An 18,062-nucleotide genomic window follows, 5' to 3' on the forward strand; every position below is an offset into this window, starting at 1 on the left:
AAAGACTTGTTCAATTGGAAGACTATATGCCCGGGATATAGCCATGGGCAATGTTCTCAGCGTGAATTCGTGGTCCTGGTAGAGATGGCTTCAGACCAGTTCAAGCCTTTGTTCCGACGGTCTTGGACCCAATCCCCACATAGCGGGATCCGACACCTCGTTCGCCGACCCAAGTTGACATGCTATAAATTTGCCCAGGTCGTCGCCACCAGGTCGGCCTATTAATCTGGTCAAGGCCGATTTTTTTCGTTCGTTGTTGAGACTTTTCTTTTCTTTCTTCTTCTTTCGTATGCTTTCCTTGTACCTTTAAATCACACAATCCGCCGTTGTGAGTGTGGCATCAAAATTTCAGCCCACCTGTTGGGACATTTAGCCGTCGACGCAGGGACCAAACGCCATAGCGTGCGATCTTCTCACTAGGCTATCGGAGGAAAAAAAAAAAAAAAAAAAAAAAAGAGGACAGGACGAGTCGCAAATGCTGCGCCGACTTCAAAACCAACAACCTGGTCGAATTCAGAAATCCCATCCTATTCCGTACATACCGCTTCTTACGTGCATGCTCACCAGAGCGCAATCCTAGCATTCCTCTCGGGACCGAAAGATTCCGATTAGGATCTGGCTGCATGTGGTGAGAGTACTGGTACAACCAACCAACCAACAGGTACATATCATCAAATCAAAATGGCGCCTCATCAACGCCTGCACATGGCCAGGCCTGTGTTCAGAAGCTCACTGCGCTGCATCACTGGCGAGGCTGCGAGTTCAGCGGCCATCTCCCGCCACTTGCCGCCTATTTCCGGCAGCCCCAGGGCCCTAGGTACGGCGATTTTAAGCCCCTCGGCGGCTGCACAAGTACTTTTGTCCACTAACCCTGGTGGTTCCGCAGGCACGATCGGCCATTTCTCCCCAGCATCGGTGGATATTCGGTCTTCTCTCTCTTCATTCTCATCCTCTTCGTTTCTGTCATCGCCTCTTCTCTCTACAGGCAGATTACCCTCGCAACTCCAGCAGCAGCGATTGTTTGGGACGACAGCCGCCGCCATGGTTGCCACAAAGCTTGACGGCAACAGCATTGCCAAAGCCATTCGTGAACGGCTGGGCGCAGAAATTGCAGAGAAGCAGAAGAAGAACCCCCGCTATCACCCCAGCCTCAGAATCATCCAAGGTACGACCGACAATGCATGTGAAAGGAGACGGGAAAGAAGAAGAAGAAGAAAATCCTCTTTCCTTCTTTATTCTCCATATACTCTGGTTTGCGCGAACTAATAGCTAACTGACTTTTTTCTCTCTTTCTAGTTGGCGATCGTTCTGATTCTAGTACGTCTTCTCCCCACCTCATCCTTATCGTATCCCATATCCATATCGGCTCATCTTCGAACCGCGGCTGACTTTTCTTACAGGCACCTATGTGCGCATGAAGCTCAAGGCCGCCGAGGAGGTAAGACATATTGAACAATAATATCCAAGTTGCCAAATGCAATGGTCGTCTAACATGTTATCTCCAGGCCCGCATCGACTGCAAGCTGCTTCACTTCCCAGAGGACATTGCCGAGATCGAGCTCCTCGACCAGATCCGTCGTCTTAACAACGACGATGCTGTCAACGGCATCCTTGTCCAGCTGCCTCTCCCCAAGCACATATCAGAGCCAAACATTACCTCTGCTGTCGCCGACGAGAAGGATGTTGACGGCTTTGGTACCAACAACATTGGCGAGCTTGCCAAGCGCGGCGGCCAGCCCATCTTCACTCCCTGCACTCCCAAGGGTGTTATTACTCTGCTGAAGGAGGCTGGTATTGAACTTGCCGGCAAGAATGCTGTAGTTATTGGCCGCAGCAACATTGTCGGTGGTCCTGTTGCTCAGCTCCTGAACCGAGCCAATGCCACTGTCACCATGTGCCACTCTGGAACGGCCGACCTGCCCTTCCACCTCAAGAACGCTGACGTCGTCGTCGTCGCCATTGGAGCTCCCAACTTTGTCAAGGGCGAGTGGTTGAAGCCTGGTGCCGTTGTCATTGATGTGGGAACCAACTACATTCCCGATGCAACTCGCAAGTCTGGCCAGCGACTTGTAGGCGATGTCGAATTCGACACTGCCGTTGAGGTCGCCTCCGTCATCACTCCGGTTCCTGGCGGTGTTGGCCCCATGACTGTTGCCATGCTGTTGGAGAACGTTGTCGAGGCCACAAACACCTTTTTCGAGAACGAGAAGCTTAGGCAGACCGTTCCCCTCCCCCTCCACCTTCAATCCCCCGTCCCGTCAGACATTGCAATCTCCCGAGCCCAAGCCCCCAAGCAGATTACCCGTGTCGCCGCGGAAATTGGTATCGAGTCCCACGAGTTGGAGCCCTACGGAGCGTACAAGGGCAAGGTCGACCTCAGCCTGCTTAAGCGACTTGAGCACCGACGAAACGGCCGCTATGTCGTTGTCACTGGTATTACCCCAACACCCCTTGGTGAGGGCAAATCCACCACCACCATGGGTCTGGCTCAGGCGCTCGGCGCTCACGTTGGCCGGATTTCTTTTGCCAACGTGCGACAGCCCAGCCAAGGACCGACATTCGGTATCAAGGGTGGTGCTGCCGGTGGAGGTTACAGCCAGGTCATCCCCATGGATGAGTTCAACATGCATCTCACAGGCGACATCCACGCCATCACCGCGGCGAACAACCTGTTGGCCGCCGCGATTGAGACGCGCATGTTCCACGAGAACAGCCAGAAGGACGGCCCCCTATACCGCCGTCTGGTACCCGCCAAGAACGGTGTGAGAAAGTTCACTCCCTCTATGCTGGGCCGTCTTAAGAAGCTGGGAATTGATAAGACCAACCCTGACGAGTTGACTCCTGACGAGATCCGCCGCTTCGTCCGACTGGACATTGATCCCGAGACAATCACCTGGAGGCGCGTGTTGGACGTCAACGATCGCCACCTTCGAGGCATCACTGTTGGCACCGCCCCCACTGAGAAGGGACACTCTCGTGAGACAGGTTTCGACATCTCTGTTGCCAGTGAGTGTATGGCTATCCTGGCGCTCAGCACCGACCTTGCGGACATGCGCAGCCGCTTGGGCCGCATGGTTATCGGCACCTCTCGTGGCGGAGATCCCGTCACTTGCGACGACATTGGCGCCGGCGGTGCTCTTACCGCTCTGATGAAAGATGCCATCAAGCCCAACCTTATGCAGACGCTGGAGGGCACCCCCGTCTTCGTCCACGCCGGTCCTTTTGCCAACATCAGCATCGGTCAGAGCTCCATTCTTGCCGATAGGCTGGCCTTGAAGCTTGCGGGTACCGAGCCTGATGAGGATCACAACGAAAAGACGGGCTTTGTCGTCACCGAGGCCGGCTTCGACTTCACCATGGGCGGCGAGCGCTTCTTCAACATCAAGTGCCGCACTTCAGGACTTGTGCCCGACGTTGTCGTCGTCGTCGCTACCATCCGTGCCCTCAAGGTGCACGGTGGCGGCCCCCCCATTGCTCCCGGCGCTGCCCTCGATGCTGTCTACAAGCAGGAGAATGTCGAGATCCTCCGAGCCGGCTGTGTCAACCTCCGGAAGCAGATTGCCAACGCCAAGTCTTTTGGCATTCCTGTTGTCGTTGCCATTAACAAGTTTGCTACCGACACCGAGGCGGAGATTGCCGTCCTTCGCGAGGAGGCTATTGCCGCTGGTGCCGAGGATGCCATTCTTGCTGACCACTGGGCCAAGGGCGGCCTGGGAGCCGTTGATCTGGCCAAGGGAGTCATTGCTGCCAGTGAGAAGCCCAAGGAGCTGAAGCTGACCTACGGCCTTGACGGCTCTATCGAGCAGCGCCTCGAGGCCATTGCTCAGAAGATGTACGGTGCTGCCAAGGTTGAGTTCAGCGAGCTTGCTCAGAAGAAGGTCGACACGTACACCCAGCAGGGCTACGGCAACCTGCCCATCTGCGTCGCCAAGACCCAGTACTCTCTGTCGCACGACCCTGACCTGAAGGGTGCGCCCACTGGCTTTACGGTGCCCATCCGAGATGTTCGCATGGCTGCCGGTGCAGGTTACCTGTAAGTTGATATTGCTCCCCATCTTCATTCCGATGATTGTACTAATATTATTCTCCAAGGTATGCTCTGGCTGCGGATATCCAAACCATCCCCGGCCTTCCCACCGCCCCAGGCTACCTCAACGTCGACGTCGATCTTGAGACTGGCGAGATTGATGGTCTTTTCTAAGCTAATCACACACTTACTTTTCTTTCTTTGTCTTTTTTCTTTCGGCATTCGTGGGGTTTCCACACATTGAATGCCACATTATCGACGTTAGTGAAAACAGATATATACCCAGAGACTCAACGTGGGGCACAATAAGGATGTATGGAATATGGGATTTTATGACAGCAGGTGCATCTTCAACATATGGCGCAGGCATGCGAGGTACCGGGTTATGATTTGGATGATTGACCCGTTTAGAGTAAACAAGAGATGTTAGAGCATAATAGAATTGCTTGGAAAGCACCACCTTTTCGTTTCTTCCCGTTTTTCTTCCTTTTGTTATAATTTCTGTTCTGGCCAGGCACATGCAAGCGTTTTAGCTTTGACATTGTACCGAGATGGGCAGTTGCAAAGTACATGTATATACGGGTACCTACTTGTATGTACAGGTAGGCCCGCACGAGTAACCCTCCTATAGCTGACGAGATTAAACAAACATCTGTCCCTGCATTGGTGGACTGGTTAGATTGCATATACAGATTGCATCACAGAGGTCGTATTCACGACCAGGTGGGTAACGAAAAGGCAGCTAGTTGAGATTGAGCCGGTTGGATGAATTGATCCGGATTGGGATTCGGAGGAACTCTCGGCCGAGTAACCGGCAATGCTGTTGGAGGAGCAGCATAAAGGAGACGAAGAGGGCAGAATCTCGATGCGGAGAAGAGAATGAGAAATAGAAAGTGCATTGGAATGTGAGTGATGAAGTGATGAAGTGATGAAATTGATACGATGTTGACGGTTCATGAGGCTGAGACAGTCTTGCTACGTGGACAGGCAGGAAAGGTGGTAAGGCTAACGTGGTGGTGCAGGGAATACACGTATTACTGTAAATGGTTGACATGGGTTGCACAAGGTGCCAAGACATGGGGCATGCATCTTACGAACCACAAGATAGAGTTGATGGGTGATTAATGCAAATGATCTGAAGGTTAGGGCGGAAGATTTAAGCATCAGTCAATGAGTATACGTTGGACAAGGCTCCCTTGTACCGTGCAGAAGGGACGGCAATAGCAAGAAAGGAATTAAACCGACAGCATGTAATGAAACCCGTCTCTCTGGGTTTATGTTGTGGTTCATCCGATTTTTTGATACTGTAAATGGCCCCTGGCAATCAATCCCTTCGGATGTTTTGCCCTTTGTATCCATGACGGGGCGGCTTCCGCTAGCCCTACGGAACGAGGCAGAAACTGGAAACCGGGTCGTTTGGCCTCCCGCCGAGTGACAGCTTTGGTGGTTGGGCTTTCAGCGGTTTTACACCTTGGTGGCCTGGCTTCATGTTTGTGCGTGGTTTTCTCTCGCTCTCTTTTGGTGTTTGAAGCAGGCGTGCGTCTCTGGCACGGATCCGATTGGCAATTCTTACGATCCTGCAACGGCCAACGGAGCGGACGGCAAACCAAACCCGGAGGAGCTGCAGCCCTGATGCTGCGAGGGAGTGACTCTTCCCACTCCCTAGGGGGGTTTAATATAGACGCCATGACTGAGCTCCTGGTGCGGGGGCTAGAAGCACCAAAATGTGACACTTGACACAGACACGCAGAAGGATGGACGGGGCGGGCGAGATGAGGACTCCGTTACAGGTGCTGCGGCCTATCCCACCTGGATCTGACGTTAGTTGCCGTATGTATTAATATATTTATACTACTAGCCTGCCCTTCGCCTCGCCGACCTACTGGTTTTCTCCTCTCTCTGTCGTGTCTTTCTTTTTTCCTTCTTCTTTCTTCATCGCCATCTCCCCGTTTCTCCCCTCATTGCTGGCCGTGCTCTTTTTTTTTTAACGTTCGCTTCTTTCAGGGGCTCCAGCTAGCGGCTTAGATTCGAGCCGGTGGTGAAACTTTCGCCCCCTTAGGCCAAGGACACACATATAGTTTGAAATTCCGTTTAACCGTCTGCTACTGTACATCCTGCTTGAAACCTCGAGTTCTTGGGAGTCGTTGCGCCGTCGACAGCCATGTCGCTGCTTCCCATTGCGGTTGCGGTGCTCGTCGCCTACGGCATCATCAACTGGGCCGTGAACCTGCGATATAACATCAACGAGGCCAAGAGAAGCGGTCTGCCTTATGTTGTCACTCGTGCGTTTGAACTGGTACTGGTTTTCGTAAATGGTCTTGAGAAATACTGACTTGAAGTCGTCGATTTGAAGCGTGCTCCCCGTTTTGGCTGCCTTGGCAGATCTCACATAAGCTATGGGTGCCCATCATCAAGCTACTCCCCAAATCGTGGTGGGATGAATGGCTAGAGTATGGCTGAGTCTCTCTAAATATAGATCAAGCAAAAGCGACTAACGGCAGCCATTTTGCAGAATCATGATTCCCAACTTTGCGTATCGAACTCGCCACGATTGGTTCGCCAAGCGCGGCGAGTCTTTCCTGGTGGTTTCGCCCGGCAGGCTGGTGATGATGACAGACAATGCGGAAACAATCCGTACCATTACGCTCAAGCGAGAGCAGTTCCCCAAGTGGACTGCCGTCTACGGTATCTTGAGGCAGTTTGGCGAAAACGTGCTGACCACCGAAGGGAGCGTCTGGCGCATGCATCGCAAGGTCACGTCTGCCTCGTTCAATGAGAGGAACGCTGCCTTGGTGTTCCGCGAAGCCGTTGCTCAGACGCAGGGCATGCTGCGCATGTGGACAGGTCCTTCAGGCACTAGAAAGGAGCCGCTGAAGTCGCTTCAGCATGACACCATGAAGCTGGCTCTGAACATCATCAGCTATGTTGGCTTCGGCATGCGTCTACTGTGGCCGGGCGAGGTGCACGCTGCAGGGACGGATCCCAAGATTATCAAGTATGGCTCTCATGAGCCTTCGGATGGGCACAAGTTGAGTTTCACGGACACTATGGAGCTTCTTCTCAAATATCTTTTGCTTCTCCTTGTTTTCCCGCGGTGGCTTTTGAGTGAGTTTGCTCCCCTGGCCTTGTATATTTGTGCGTGGTACTGTATGTGTGGTATTAATGCGGCCGGGATTGCAGATCTGGTTCCCTCCAAGACAATCAAGACAGCGGTGCTGTCTTACGATGAGTATGTTAGTTACATGAACGAGCTCTTGGATGAAAAGATTGAAGATGCTCGCACGGGTGAGCACACGGAAGGCATGGATCTCATGGGACAGCTTGCGAAATCGTGCTTTGGAACGGACAACAAGGACGCCACCTTGACCCGCGAAGAAATCATTGGCAATGCCTTCATCATGTTTGTTGCCGGCCACGAGACGACAGCCAACGCGATCCACTTCACAATCATCTATCTCGCAACCCACCCTGAGGCGCAGCGCAGGATGCAAAAGGACATTGACGATATTCTAGGAGAGAAAGATCCCAGAGACTGGGACTACGATAGCCTGGTCAACCCGATGACTGCCAGCATGATTGGTGCCGCCATGTATGAGACGTTACGATTGGTCCCCGCCGTGCCTGAGATTCCCAAGAAGATCTCACCCGATGCCGACGAAAGCTTCGTCATGGACGGCACCCGATACGTAATTCCCAAGGACACGGGCATCTCGTTGGTGACAGTCTCTACTCATGTGAACCCGCGCTACTGGCCAACCCGTCCCAGCAAGATCACGCCCGGCAAATCCAACATCCTCGACTACGACCCCTCGCGCTGGTTCCAGACAAAGAACAAGCAGAATGGCCAGGGCAACGAAGTCGTCGCTGGCGCCGACTCGGAGGACTTTGGCGGTTTCCAGGGATCGGACATCAACTCGCAGCTCTTCAAGCCCGAGCGCGGCTCCTACATCCCCTTTAGCGACGGAGCGCGGTCATGCCTGGGAAGACGCATCGCCGTCGTGGAAATCATTGCGGCGCTGGCAGTCATTTTCCGAAGCTACAGCATCGAGCTCGCCGTGGACGAGTGGGCGACTCAGGAACAGGTTGACAACATGAGCCGGGACGAGAGGGCCCAGCTCTACAAGAAGGCTCAGGACAAGAGCCTGTGGACAGTGGGACAGGCATCGACGAGATTGACGCTGAATCTGCATGACGGTATGCATGTGCCTGTACGGATCGCGAAGAGGGGAGAGGAGAAGTTTGTGGACTGGGTGGATAAGGAGTGATTTCGCCGTCTACGAGAACAGAATGTTTTTGCGCAACAAGCGGTTGTTTATATCTGTGTATTTATGAAAAGAACTCAGCTTAGTCTACTTACTTGCCTGGAGGATGATCATCTCCTCTCGAAAGGGGACACACACAAAAAAAGAGAAAAAAAATCAAAATCAAATGATTAATGCAAAATACCAGCCGATGGTCGTACTGTATTCACTTGCTCTTCCACCTGATTCTGATCTCGCCAGAGGACAACGCAGCACCCCCGTATTCCGTCTTCTTACCTTGTCGTTGTGCCGGGCATCAAGTGCGGAGCAACCCTGCAGTGGCATTTTCCACGGCCCCATCCGCAATGGCACTCTGGGCGAGCAACAGGGGTGTCGATACAAGCGACGATGGAGTTTGTTTGCCCGGATTGCCTCCCGCGGAAGCCAGAAACCCTCTCGCCTTTCCAATCATATCAATCAATCACAGCAAAAGGTTGAACCGCATCAGCGGCGCAACGACCCCATTCGTCGTCAGAGCTCGAAACTCGCCATGCTTCAGCCACGCGTGCCGTGCGGGCGAGGTACTCGCTGTTAGTGCAGTACCTCGGGCGGCAGCACCTTGGCGCTTGCCAGCGTGGCACCTCGCAAACGCAGCAACAAGCACAGGCGACTTGCCCCGCCTGCCGCCCGCTGCAGCGTTCAGCCACACCACACGGCGCGGGCAGAACATCGGGGCTAGTCCCGAAGAGGACAACATAAACAAGACAAATAGCTCGCCTTGGTCCCGCGCGAATCTACTTTTGTGAGGGACCACCCCCCAGCAACCGCAAAAAAGAGAGAGAGAGAGAAAACATTCGACATCCCGCTTTTTTGTTGCAGTCGCCACGATAGCCAATAGGCCTAGCCCTACGTTATCTTAACACAACCAGCAAACAAAAGCGATAACTAACAAGACGAGAGAAAAAGAAGCCAAGCACATTCTTAACTGGAGAAAGGAAAGGAAAAAAAAGAAAAGAGAGAAAAAAAGCGCGATTACTACGGAGACAAGCAGCGAGCTTTGGTCACATCAACCAATCACTTAATTTAGTTTTTTTTTTTTTTTTTTTTCTTGGAACGCAAGCACACACACCGCAAGAATATCATTGGGCATCGAATCATTTCTCGTCCGTCTTGATTCGACAACCTCTTTTTATTCTTATTTTATATTTCGATTTTATCCCCGTCTTTGTTAGCCCGTCGTTGTTTTTTGCGACACGGCAAACGGATATCATCGCTATCGCGCATCGCATCAAACAAGCCTCGTTTATTCCCAACTCACTCACTCACAACAAAAACAAAAACAAAAAAAAAAAAAGAGAAAAACCATGTCAGTCACCGCGCCCGCGAATAGCTGGCTGCGCGCCCAGCGCAAGAGCGACCTGGTGGAATTGGCGGACAGCGTCGGCTTCAAGAAGTACGTATTGACGGCTCTCATCGTTCTACTCCCGATGGCTTTTATTTAAATGCCAGCGCGACGCAGCTTTTCTTACTGCGTTTGGTCGCATTGCCATCCCTTGCGTCATTGTTTTGTTTGCCTCTCTTCATCCTTCTCAATTTTGTGCACCTGCCACCTTTCCTGAGTGGTGGCGCGGCGCGCGCATTTCACTGCTGCGGCAGGCGCGGACGGAGAGAAGCTGCGGCTCTCAAGAGCACGTTCAATCACGATTTCTGCCATGCCTCTCTCCTCTCCTACATCTCCTTCTCCTCCATTTCATCCTTTCATTCACTCTACGCTATTCTACTGCCCCTCGTCTATGGCGCGTCTCTCGCTCTGTGCGCCAGCAAACAAAACAAACCAACCCAAAAACCAGGCTAATATGGGCTCGCCCCGGCAACTAGCTACGATGGTCTGAAAAAGACGGAGCTCGAGTCCGCTCTCGATGAGTTCATTGCGGAGAACAGCAGCCGCTTTTCTTCCCGATCTGAACTGGCTGGCTACTTCACCAGCCGGACCAAGGCGCTGGGCTCTCCCATCAAGCGCGAGTCCAAGGAGCCCAAGGAATCCAAAGAGCCCAAGGAGTCCAAGGAGCCCATCAAGGAGGAGCTGGAGAAGGGCCTGAAGGCAGCTAAGCGTAGGGTCACCAAGGTTGCCGAGGACCTGGTTTCTGCGTGAGTATTCCTGCCCATCTTTCCCGCTCATCTCAAGGTGTTTCCTGTCAATTGGCTGACCCACTCTCTAGAGACAGCGAAGATGTTCGCGCCGCCTCAACTGCCCTCATCCAGACTCCCGCCCGCAGTCTGTCCCGGGTCGCCGCAAGCATTTCTCTTCCCGCCACGCCGGCCGACGTCGCCCAGGCCGTCGACCGCTCCACTCTGGCCGTGCGCCGCCACGTCTCGTCTATTTACCAGGAGAGCGGCATCAGCGAGGCTTCCAATGCCACCCGCGAGACACTCAGCAGTGTTACCAGCATTCTGCTCTGTGTCTCTGCCTTCGAGCTTTGGTACATCCGGCCGGAGATTCTGGCGAACCGCTATGCCTTTACCGTTCCTGCTGTTAGCTTCCTCGGCACTTCCGACTATCCCGTCTACCTGCCTGACATGTTCCTCCTGCTCACTGCGAGCTTCTGGTCTCCCGCTCTGACCTGGGCCTTCACCAGCTTCATCCTGCCCAGCCTGTTTGGTTACTTCTTCAACCTTAGCGCCACCAATAGCCCCAGCGGACCCAAGACCCGCTCGCGCGCTCAGACTACCGAGACTGTTGTCGATCCCTTGACTTACAGCATCATCAAGGCCCTCGTTTCGTTTGTTGTCTATGGCCAGGGTGTCACTTTCTGTGGCCTCCTTTCCGAATCTGCCATCGAGCGGCTCGATGGGGCCGTCTATGGAGGCTACAAGGGCATGCTGACGGGAACCGCCATTACCGGCTTGCTTAGCATTTACGATGCGGTGCTGAAGAAATAAACGAGCCAAGAGGAAAGTCGCTGTTGAGGAATGAGAACTTCCCCAACTGTGACCAATATCCCAACCTCTTGTTCTCATCCGCATTACAAATTTGCTATGACTGCCACTACGACTACAGTTTAGTGTGGCAGAGGAAACGGGGGGGAAAGCGGCGTTTTAGGTGTCGATGGCGTCAAAGCGCGGCTCTCCATTGTCGTCTTTTTTTTTCTCGTCCTGATTATTCTTGGTTTCCGATTTCGCATTGATTTTCTTCGATACCATGCCCTTATTTTCGGTCTTGAAATATTACCAGTTCGAAATGCCAATAAGCATAATTGGGTATGAAGTTTGCCTTTTTGTCTCTTGGATGAGATGAAGGCTGCCTCTTTTGCCGTCGTTTTTATGGGGTCCGGTCCCCTATCTTTCTCTCTCTCTCTCTCTCAACTATTCTTGGAGGAGGAATATCTCGCAGCTCTAGAGAATCCGTGTCCATTGGCTAGCACCGTCTTTTAGAGTTGCTGAGAGTCGTTTCATTTCTCTCGCAGGAGTAAAAGGAATGAATTGGCGTCTAATATTCATCATTCGGAAGGAGCAATTCACGCAACAAGTGTTCAATTTTGCTCTCCTAGCGCTCTCGTCGTGGCGTATTCAACGGTTTTTTTGAGAATTGCGTTGGGTGCAGACAAGGTGAATTCAGATATCGTGGGGTTTTGCTAGGGAGACGGAAAGTTATGGGGAATCTCGTGTATTCTTTGGGTCGGTTGGGCAGCTTCTATGCTGATGGAAAGGAAATAGGATTAGTACGGCGGTAGATGAGCTAGGCTATGAGTGAAATGAAATGCTTTTTTTACGGAAATGATGCTACTTAGTGAAAGGATGTCGTAATATCGTGAACCAATTTCTATCAAGCACGTATTAAAGGTGTCATTGTACCATATCATGTCCAAAATTGCTATATACCTATGTTCTATGACTCCCAAATGTTTATACATGATCCATCATGTCGGCAAAAATTTCACATTTCTATTCTCCAAACACGCAGCACACCACTTGTCGAGGCGATTATAAAAAAAATTTCTCAACTTTGATCCAATCTTCTCTCGCACAGCGAGTCAGTTCCACGAGGCCAAAAAAAAACGCTCTCAGTGTAGAACCCAAACGCCGTGAAACCCCCTCGACAATTTTTGGGGGGTTATAATTAGCGTCGAAAAGGCATCAGAGGGGAGGGCAAAAAAAAAAATATAATAAATAAAGAATATAGAGAAACCCGCCAAGTAAAGAAAGAATGAAACAAAAAATAAAACGCCATTCCTGTATGCATCCTTTGGCCGAAATGAATTGCGACGCGCCAAAAGTTTCTTTTTTCTTTCAGCCTTATTTCATGGGCTTCTCTCATCATTTCTTCTCATCTGGGCTTTCAAACTTGATTGGATGCACGAGGAAGCTCCTCAGACACATCCGCCCACTGCTGTCCTCACTCTCCTCTGCTCTTTTTCCGCCCAGAATCTTGCCTCCGCTTTTTCGGTGGCCATCTTTTCCTCTGTTGTCTTGCTGAGCATATCCCAACCATCGCCGCCAGAGTAGTCCGGCAAACTCGCTGTTAAAATACCAGGTTGCGCCTTTGTGGTTGTGCTCATTGCGCAAATCGAATGGGCTTCCCACAGCCGAGGTCGAGTGGTCGCGTCCACCGTTGAATACCTTGTCAACTGCACTGCCCAGGGGCTCCCAGGCGCGATCCAGGAAGACGGGGTGAGGCGCGTATACAGCTTTAAGCCCATGGTGAAACGCTACACTGGTAGGGAACATTTCAGAGAACATGGTGTGGTGGTAGCGCCACACCTCTTCGTGCATTGCCATCAAAAGACGACGGCTCAAACGAGATGCTGTAATGATGGCGCATCGTCTTGGAGGCGTTTTGCCATACGCCGTCGCGTCGTTTGCAAAGACCCAGGCAGAACCATGCACGTCGAAGATGGGGTTCAATGTGATGAGATCTGCTGCCTCGCCGACACCGCACTCTGGGCTGTCTACCCCATCCGCACACGACCTAGGCACGTAGGATCCTCCTTGCTGCTCCAGGCGTAGCTTCTTTCCTTCGGGAAATTCAACAGGGCCAAAGACACCAGGCTTGCCAGAGTCTTTGGTATATTGTTCAACGGCGGCTGTGAAGTTCTCCCAGGTGCCGTGATGTACCGGGATATAGTATCGTTCGTTTCGTTCCCACATCAGTTTACGAGGCTGCTTGTCTGCCCAGCTGCCCAAGCGATCAAACAATTCATACCAGTTGCCCAGATACCGCATATCCATCTCCCAGTTCCAGAAATGCTCATACTCCGGGTGCTGCAAGGCGAAAACTTGAAGGGGCAGATGGGCGCTGCGGAATACACCGTGAACACCTCTCATGGCAGGGTTGTTAATAGGAGGTTTGCTGATGGGGTCTTCGAATTTGCCGGGATAGAAGAGCTCCATTTGTGCTTCGCTCCACAACGTCACCAGTCCGTGGAACTCGGGGGGTACGTTGGCGTCAAGCAGAAGCTGGACCGCCACGTCGTCGGACCAAATTGGCAAGTCATTGTCCTTGACGTGTAGCAGAAAGTGGATGTGGTACTCCCCGCCAGATCTGAGAGCTAGCTCGTTGATCATGGCCCGGAAATTCAGTACAACCAGCTGTGTCCATTTGAAGCCAGTGTAGAGGCGGATGACTACAGCGATCCGACCCTTCTTTCCCTCAGCGATCTTGAGCGAGTCGGTGTCCGGGTCTGGGTCTGCGAATCGGTGCTTGTTAGCGGTAGCACATCGGTCCTGCACATCGGCCCAGTCAATTTGGCCATAGTTAATTTGGCCGGTTTGTTCCCAGACAGTTTCACTGCCAGAGCTCTCCGTATCAATGCCCACGTCTGAACCGCCATCAACCAGTTTATAGCCCAAGCCATAGGGCCCATAACGGCCAAATCGATCAAAGCAAACGTCATCCCGAATGCCAAAAATGGAGTGGGAGCCAATAGCCGGGTCGGGCATATATTGCGGAACTCCCTCGTAGGCATAGATGTTAGGGGCCGGAATAGTGTTGTTCTTGTCAAGGTAGCAAACCTCAACGGTCGAGTCGGACGAGTAAGGATTGTAAAGTTTGGGTGTCGGGATATCTTGGCTTAGGGGAGGTTCACCAAGGGGAGCTTGGTGAGCAGGGTTAGGATATTCGGGAGTGTGGTCAGATTTGGCCACCAGAGCTTTGAGGCCATGGAAGTAGCCGTTCAGCCTAGAAAGATCAGGTCAGTGGTCTGAAGTTTGTAATATGCAGATTGGCGACTTACGGTGGGAATTTAAGCCAAGGCATCTTTTTCAGATCTTCATCCCACTTCTTCTGGGCCTCTGCATCCTCTTGTGCACTCAACTCATCTTTGTCGTCGATGGGTACCTGCTTTTGTTGACCATCTTTTCCTTTATCCTGTTCCGCCTTTTCTCCATCCTTATTGCCATCACCGTCGGGTTTCTTCGCCTCATCTGCTGGTTTCTTGACTTCACCAGATTCTGTCTTCCCTCCATCTGTCTTGCCATTGCCCTTATCCTTGTCCACAATCACCAAGACAGGGCCACCATCCTCGTTGCCGATTATTGTAGGCTGTGCTGGCAGAGGCTTTGCTACTGAGGGTGTTTCGCTAGGCTGGGCGAATCGCGAACCGGGTACAATGCCATCTCCGGTTTTGAATAGCGCAATCGACACGATGATCATGCTCACAACGGTCCATATCAGAATTCTCCGGTACAACCCCCGTCCAATGACTGACTGCCCCCGAGCAGATTTCTTTTCCAAGAGGCTTTCCGCATATGGTAATAAGGGGTCATTTCGATTCGTTGAGGCGTCAGAGCTTGAGCGGCTGCTGAAGCTGAGTAGTGAGGCCGTGCGCTCCATGGCGGCTGGAGCGTGGCAGGGGGATGACCACCCTCGACTTTGGCTTTCGTAGGCGTCGCAATCGCGAGGAGAATGTAGCTGTATGTAGTTGGCCTCCTATTTCTGGCCGCCTGCCGTGTTCAGGGGAGAAATTGAACTGTCGCAATGAAATAGAAGAAGAAAAAAGAACTTTTGCGGAAGACGGAAATGCGAAGGCAAAACAGCGTTGAAGTGCCCCTCCTGTCAGAAAATGGTGGCGATTACCTTTGTCTCGGGCCAAATGGGAGCGAGAAGGCGAGGCGTGCGGGAGAAGGAGAGAGAAATCGGTGGCGGGCCGGCAAGAAGCGCACAGAAGAGAGTTTCTAGAAGGACAAGGAGGGGAAATGACGCCGGAACAAGACAGATAAGAGAGAAAAGGGATTTGTGCAAGAGCAAAGTATGTACAGAGTTTGGGTCAAGATGTTGTAATAACCATAAACCTTGTACAGGAGTCTAAGCAGTTGGGAAAACGACGTCCAAGGGCCCCAAAAAGGGACACGCCAAGTGGGAACTGACAGGAGCCTCTGGGCTCAGCTGGCTTCTGCCCATGCGCGCGCAAAGAGCGATCGACAGGCGTCAAGCAGCGATGCTTGCTTGGCAAAAGGTTGAGTTGCAAATGGGACATGAACTCAAATCAAACTCGAACACAAAAGACAAGTTTAGCACAGTAAGCAGCTAAATCCAGTAGTGAGTGGGCTTTGTTGGGCGTCCTTGCTCAGAGCGATGAGCGCCGCTGGAGAACTTTTTGCTGGGCCGCTAATATGGAATTGACTCTTAGTAGTAGTGCTCCGTACCAACGTAGCCAGTAGCCCACTGCTGTTGCTGCTGCTACAAGTACTGCCTACCTAAACACTAAATGTCCTACGGAAATAATTGAGGAACCCCCAAAGCCCTCTCCTCCCACTCTCATCACTGACAGCGCAAACCCTATTTTGGGATCAAGGCACACATCCTTGCTCCCAAATACTAATCCGGGCAGCCTCCTTACTGGCGAATCGCCGCCGCAGCCTGAGTGCGCAAGTGAGACGATGGAGCTGCAGCCATGACACGAGCCGCATCCCCCCAGACGCGCGCATCCGCACTGACGCACCCTCAGCTTCGACGAGGCGTACTCTTACTCCCACTAGGCAAGACTCGTGATATGGCCCGACTGCTACGAATACAATAGGACTACGACGACTTCTAGTGCCCACTAGCACTGCTGGCAAGTATTACGGAGGAGCGCCATGCCTCGCCTACAACCGCCTCCCGGGACCCTGACAAGGCTTTCTTCATTCGCCTTATCAGCCGTGCCCCGTCCAACGGTGAATGAACTGAAACCCCCCATCGACAAAGCCGCCGCGTCGCTTGGGCTTGGGTCGGCCACATGCCCGTTTTCCCTGCTAGCTGCGTCTACTGACAGATTTCTGTCAGGCACAAAGCTTTTCAGGATCAAGGAATTGTCCAGATTGTGTTCAACCCACCGCGATTCTGCTCTATTGCGGCAACCGGCACGACGCAAGCAGCGCAAAAACGATAGTGATAACCTTTATCACAGCGGCATGGCGCACTTCCTCGAAACTACTCAGCTTAGGGCCTTGCTAGTCCATCCCAATAACCTCATTAGCGCTGCTTCCTTGTCCCAGGCCAATCAGCGCTGCACGACTCTCTGCCGGTATCCCGTACGGCTGCCCCGAGGGTGCCGCCCAAGGAATCCCTGTGCTGTGAGCCTTCGATCAATGTTCGCCTTTGGCCTCTTGATCGACCATTGCGTCATCTCGATGTTACAGAAGATACCTGCTGTAACAGCCAAGACAGGAACGAAAAGAGCCATTCAGACAACACCAAGAGGCTTGAATTGATGCTGACGAGGGTTACGCTGGGGGGATTCACCTCTGCTTAGCAAGCCCATTGTTATTGCGCCTTATGCTCGGGATGATCGGGCTTTCTCGCAGCTAATGGTGGAATTTCCACTGTCGCTAGAAGCAAAAGAAAGAAACAGAAAAAAAAGCAGCGGGACGCACTGGCGTGGGCCCATGGCGTCCTTGCCGTCCAACCATCCCGCTGAACAACATGAAACACGCGTCGACGACAGGGGGTAGAATAGGGTGGTGCACACTCTCGAGGCTTCCGATATGGCCTATCAATCACCATACTATGTACAGCAGCCAAGGCTTGCATGATACCCCCATCGAACGGCGGAGTTGACATCCAACACACATTCGTCTTCCATCACTGACTCCTGTTCAACGGCCTCATGATACTTGCCGCCCAAGGGGTTTGAGACATCGGTTCCGGCGTAAGCTTCTCCTTTTCCCGACCGGGGGATAAATGATATTTCATCAAATATTACCGGGCAGCAGAATTACCATCCGCTATTGACTTCCTGTGGAGCTCCGATGTCCATTGTCATCTCGTTCGCTCGTCCCCCCATGGAGGGATTCTTGGCCTAAGTCATAAAAGTGGCCCGTCTGCAGCATAGGGTGACAAGAATCGGCCGCCAAGACTTGACTACGGATTGAATACCCGTCCAGCAATCTGCCAACAGTCGTCAGGCTTCGCTAAGCCCCCCTTCCAAACCAACCTCCCATTCGATGCGTGAGACTGCCCAGACGTGAGGCTTCTTGGCCGCACACCACCATGTCTCAAACACAATGGGATGGAGGGTCGCAATCCAACCAGCCGCTGCCGAAGACGACTCGCTGCATCTGCTGCCGATGTCTAAGACACTCACACGCCAAGACCGGCGCGGACCAGAGCCGTAAAACCTCTCATTTGAGGCAGATTAATGTCATTGGAGTGGAAGCGCTGGCCCGGGTTAAAAATAGACGAGCACTCGGGGATTTTACGGAGCACTCACTATACAGAATGCTCCTCGCCAGATTATGGGGTGCGGCTGTACTCGTAGTTGTACAGCAGACGAAGTGTGTGGACTCCGTATGCCGCATGGAATGGAGGCTCCTGCTGC

General features: G+C 52.5%; 4 protein-coding genes across 4 annotated transcripts; 3 read left to right on the forward strand and 1 right to left on the reverse strand.

Moving 5' to 3' along the window:
• Positions 1-999: 999 nt before the first annotated feature.
• Positions 1,000-4,500, forward strand: TRIVIDRAFT_88082 (uncharacterized protein; the record flags this gene model as incomplete). Its single annotated transcript, XM_014095220.1, has 5 exons — positions 1,000-1,165; positions 1,297-1,317; positions 1,401-1,438; positions 1,506-4,033; positions 4,093-4,500. 5 exons carry the CDS (start codon positions 1,042-1,044, stop codon positions 4,199-4,201), a joined length of 2,820 nt encoding a protein of 939 aa, XP_013950695.1.
• A 1,688-nt stretch (positions 4,501-6,188) lies between these two features.
• On the forward strand, positions 6,189-8,292 carry TRIVIDRAFT_75420 (uncharacterized protein; the record flags this gene model as incomplete). Its single annotated transcript, XM_014095221.1, has 4 exons — positions 6,189-6,309; positions 6,381-6,477; positions 6,540-7,132; positions 7,208-8,292. The coding sequence occupies 4 exons, from the start codon at positions 6,189-6,191 to the stop codon at positions 8,290-8,292; spliced, it is 1,896 nt and encodes a 631-aa protein (XP_013950696.1).
• A 1,225-nt stretch (positions 8,293-9,517) lies between these two features.
• Positions 9,518-11,208, forward strand: TRIVIDRAFT_75417 (uncharacterized protein; the record flags this gene model as incomplete). The annotated part of the gene is made up of 3 exons (XM_014095222.1): positions 9,518-9,721; positions 10,147-10,416; positions 10,494-11,208. 3 exons carry the CDS (start codon positions 9,633-9,635, stop codon positions 11,206-11,208), a joined length of 1,074 nt encoding a protein of 357 aa, XP_013950697.1.
• Positions 11,209-12,118: 910 nt separating this feature from the next.
• On the reverse strand, positions 12,119-15,076 carry TRIVIDRAFT_174048 (uncharacterized protein; the record flags this gene model as incomplete). Its single annotated transcript, XM_014095223.1, has 3 exons — positions 12,119-14,443; positions 14,499-14,554; positions 14,831-15,076. 3 exons carry the CDS (start codon positions 14,915-14,917, stop codon positions 12,583-12,585), a joined length of 2,004 nt encoding a protein of 667 aa, XP_013950698.1.
• Between the last annotated feature and the right edge of the window lie 2,986 nt (positions 15,077-18,062).

This window comes from Trichoderma virens, assembly GCF_000170995.1.
Source record: "Trichoderma virens Gv29-8 chromosome Unknown TRIVIscaffold_90, whole genome shotgun sequence".
Classification (NCBI taxonomy): Eukaryota; Fungi; Ascomycota; class Sordariomycetes; order Hypocreales; family Hypocreaceae; genus Trichoderma; species Trichoderma virens.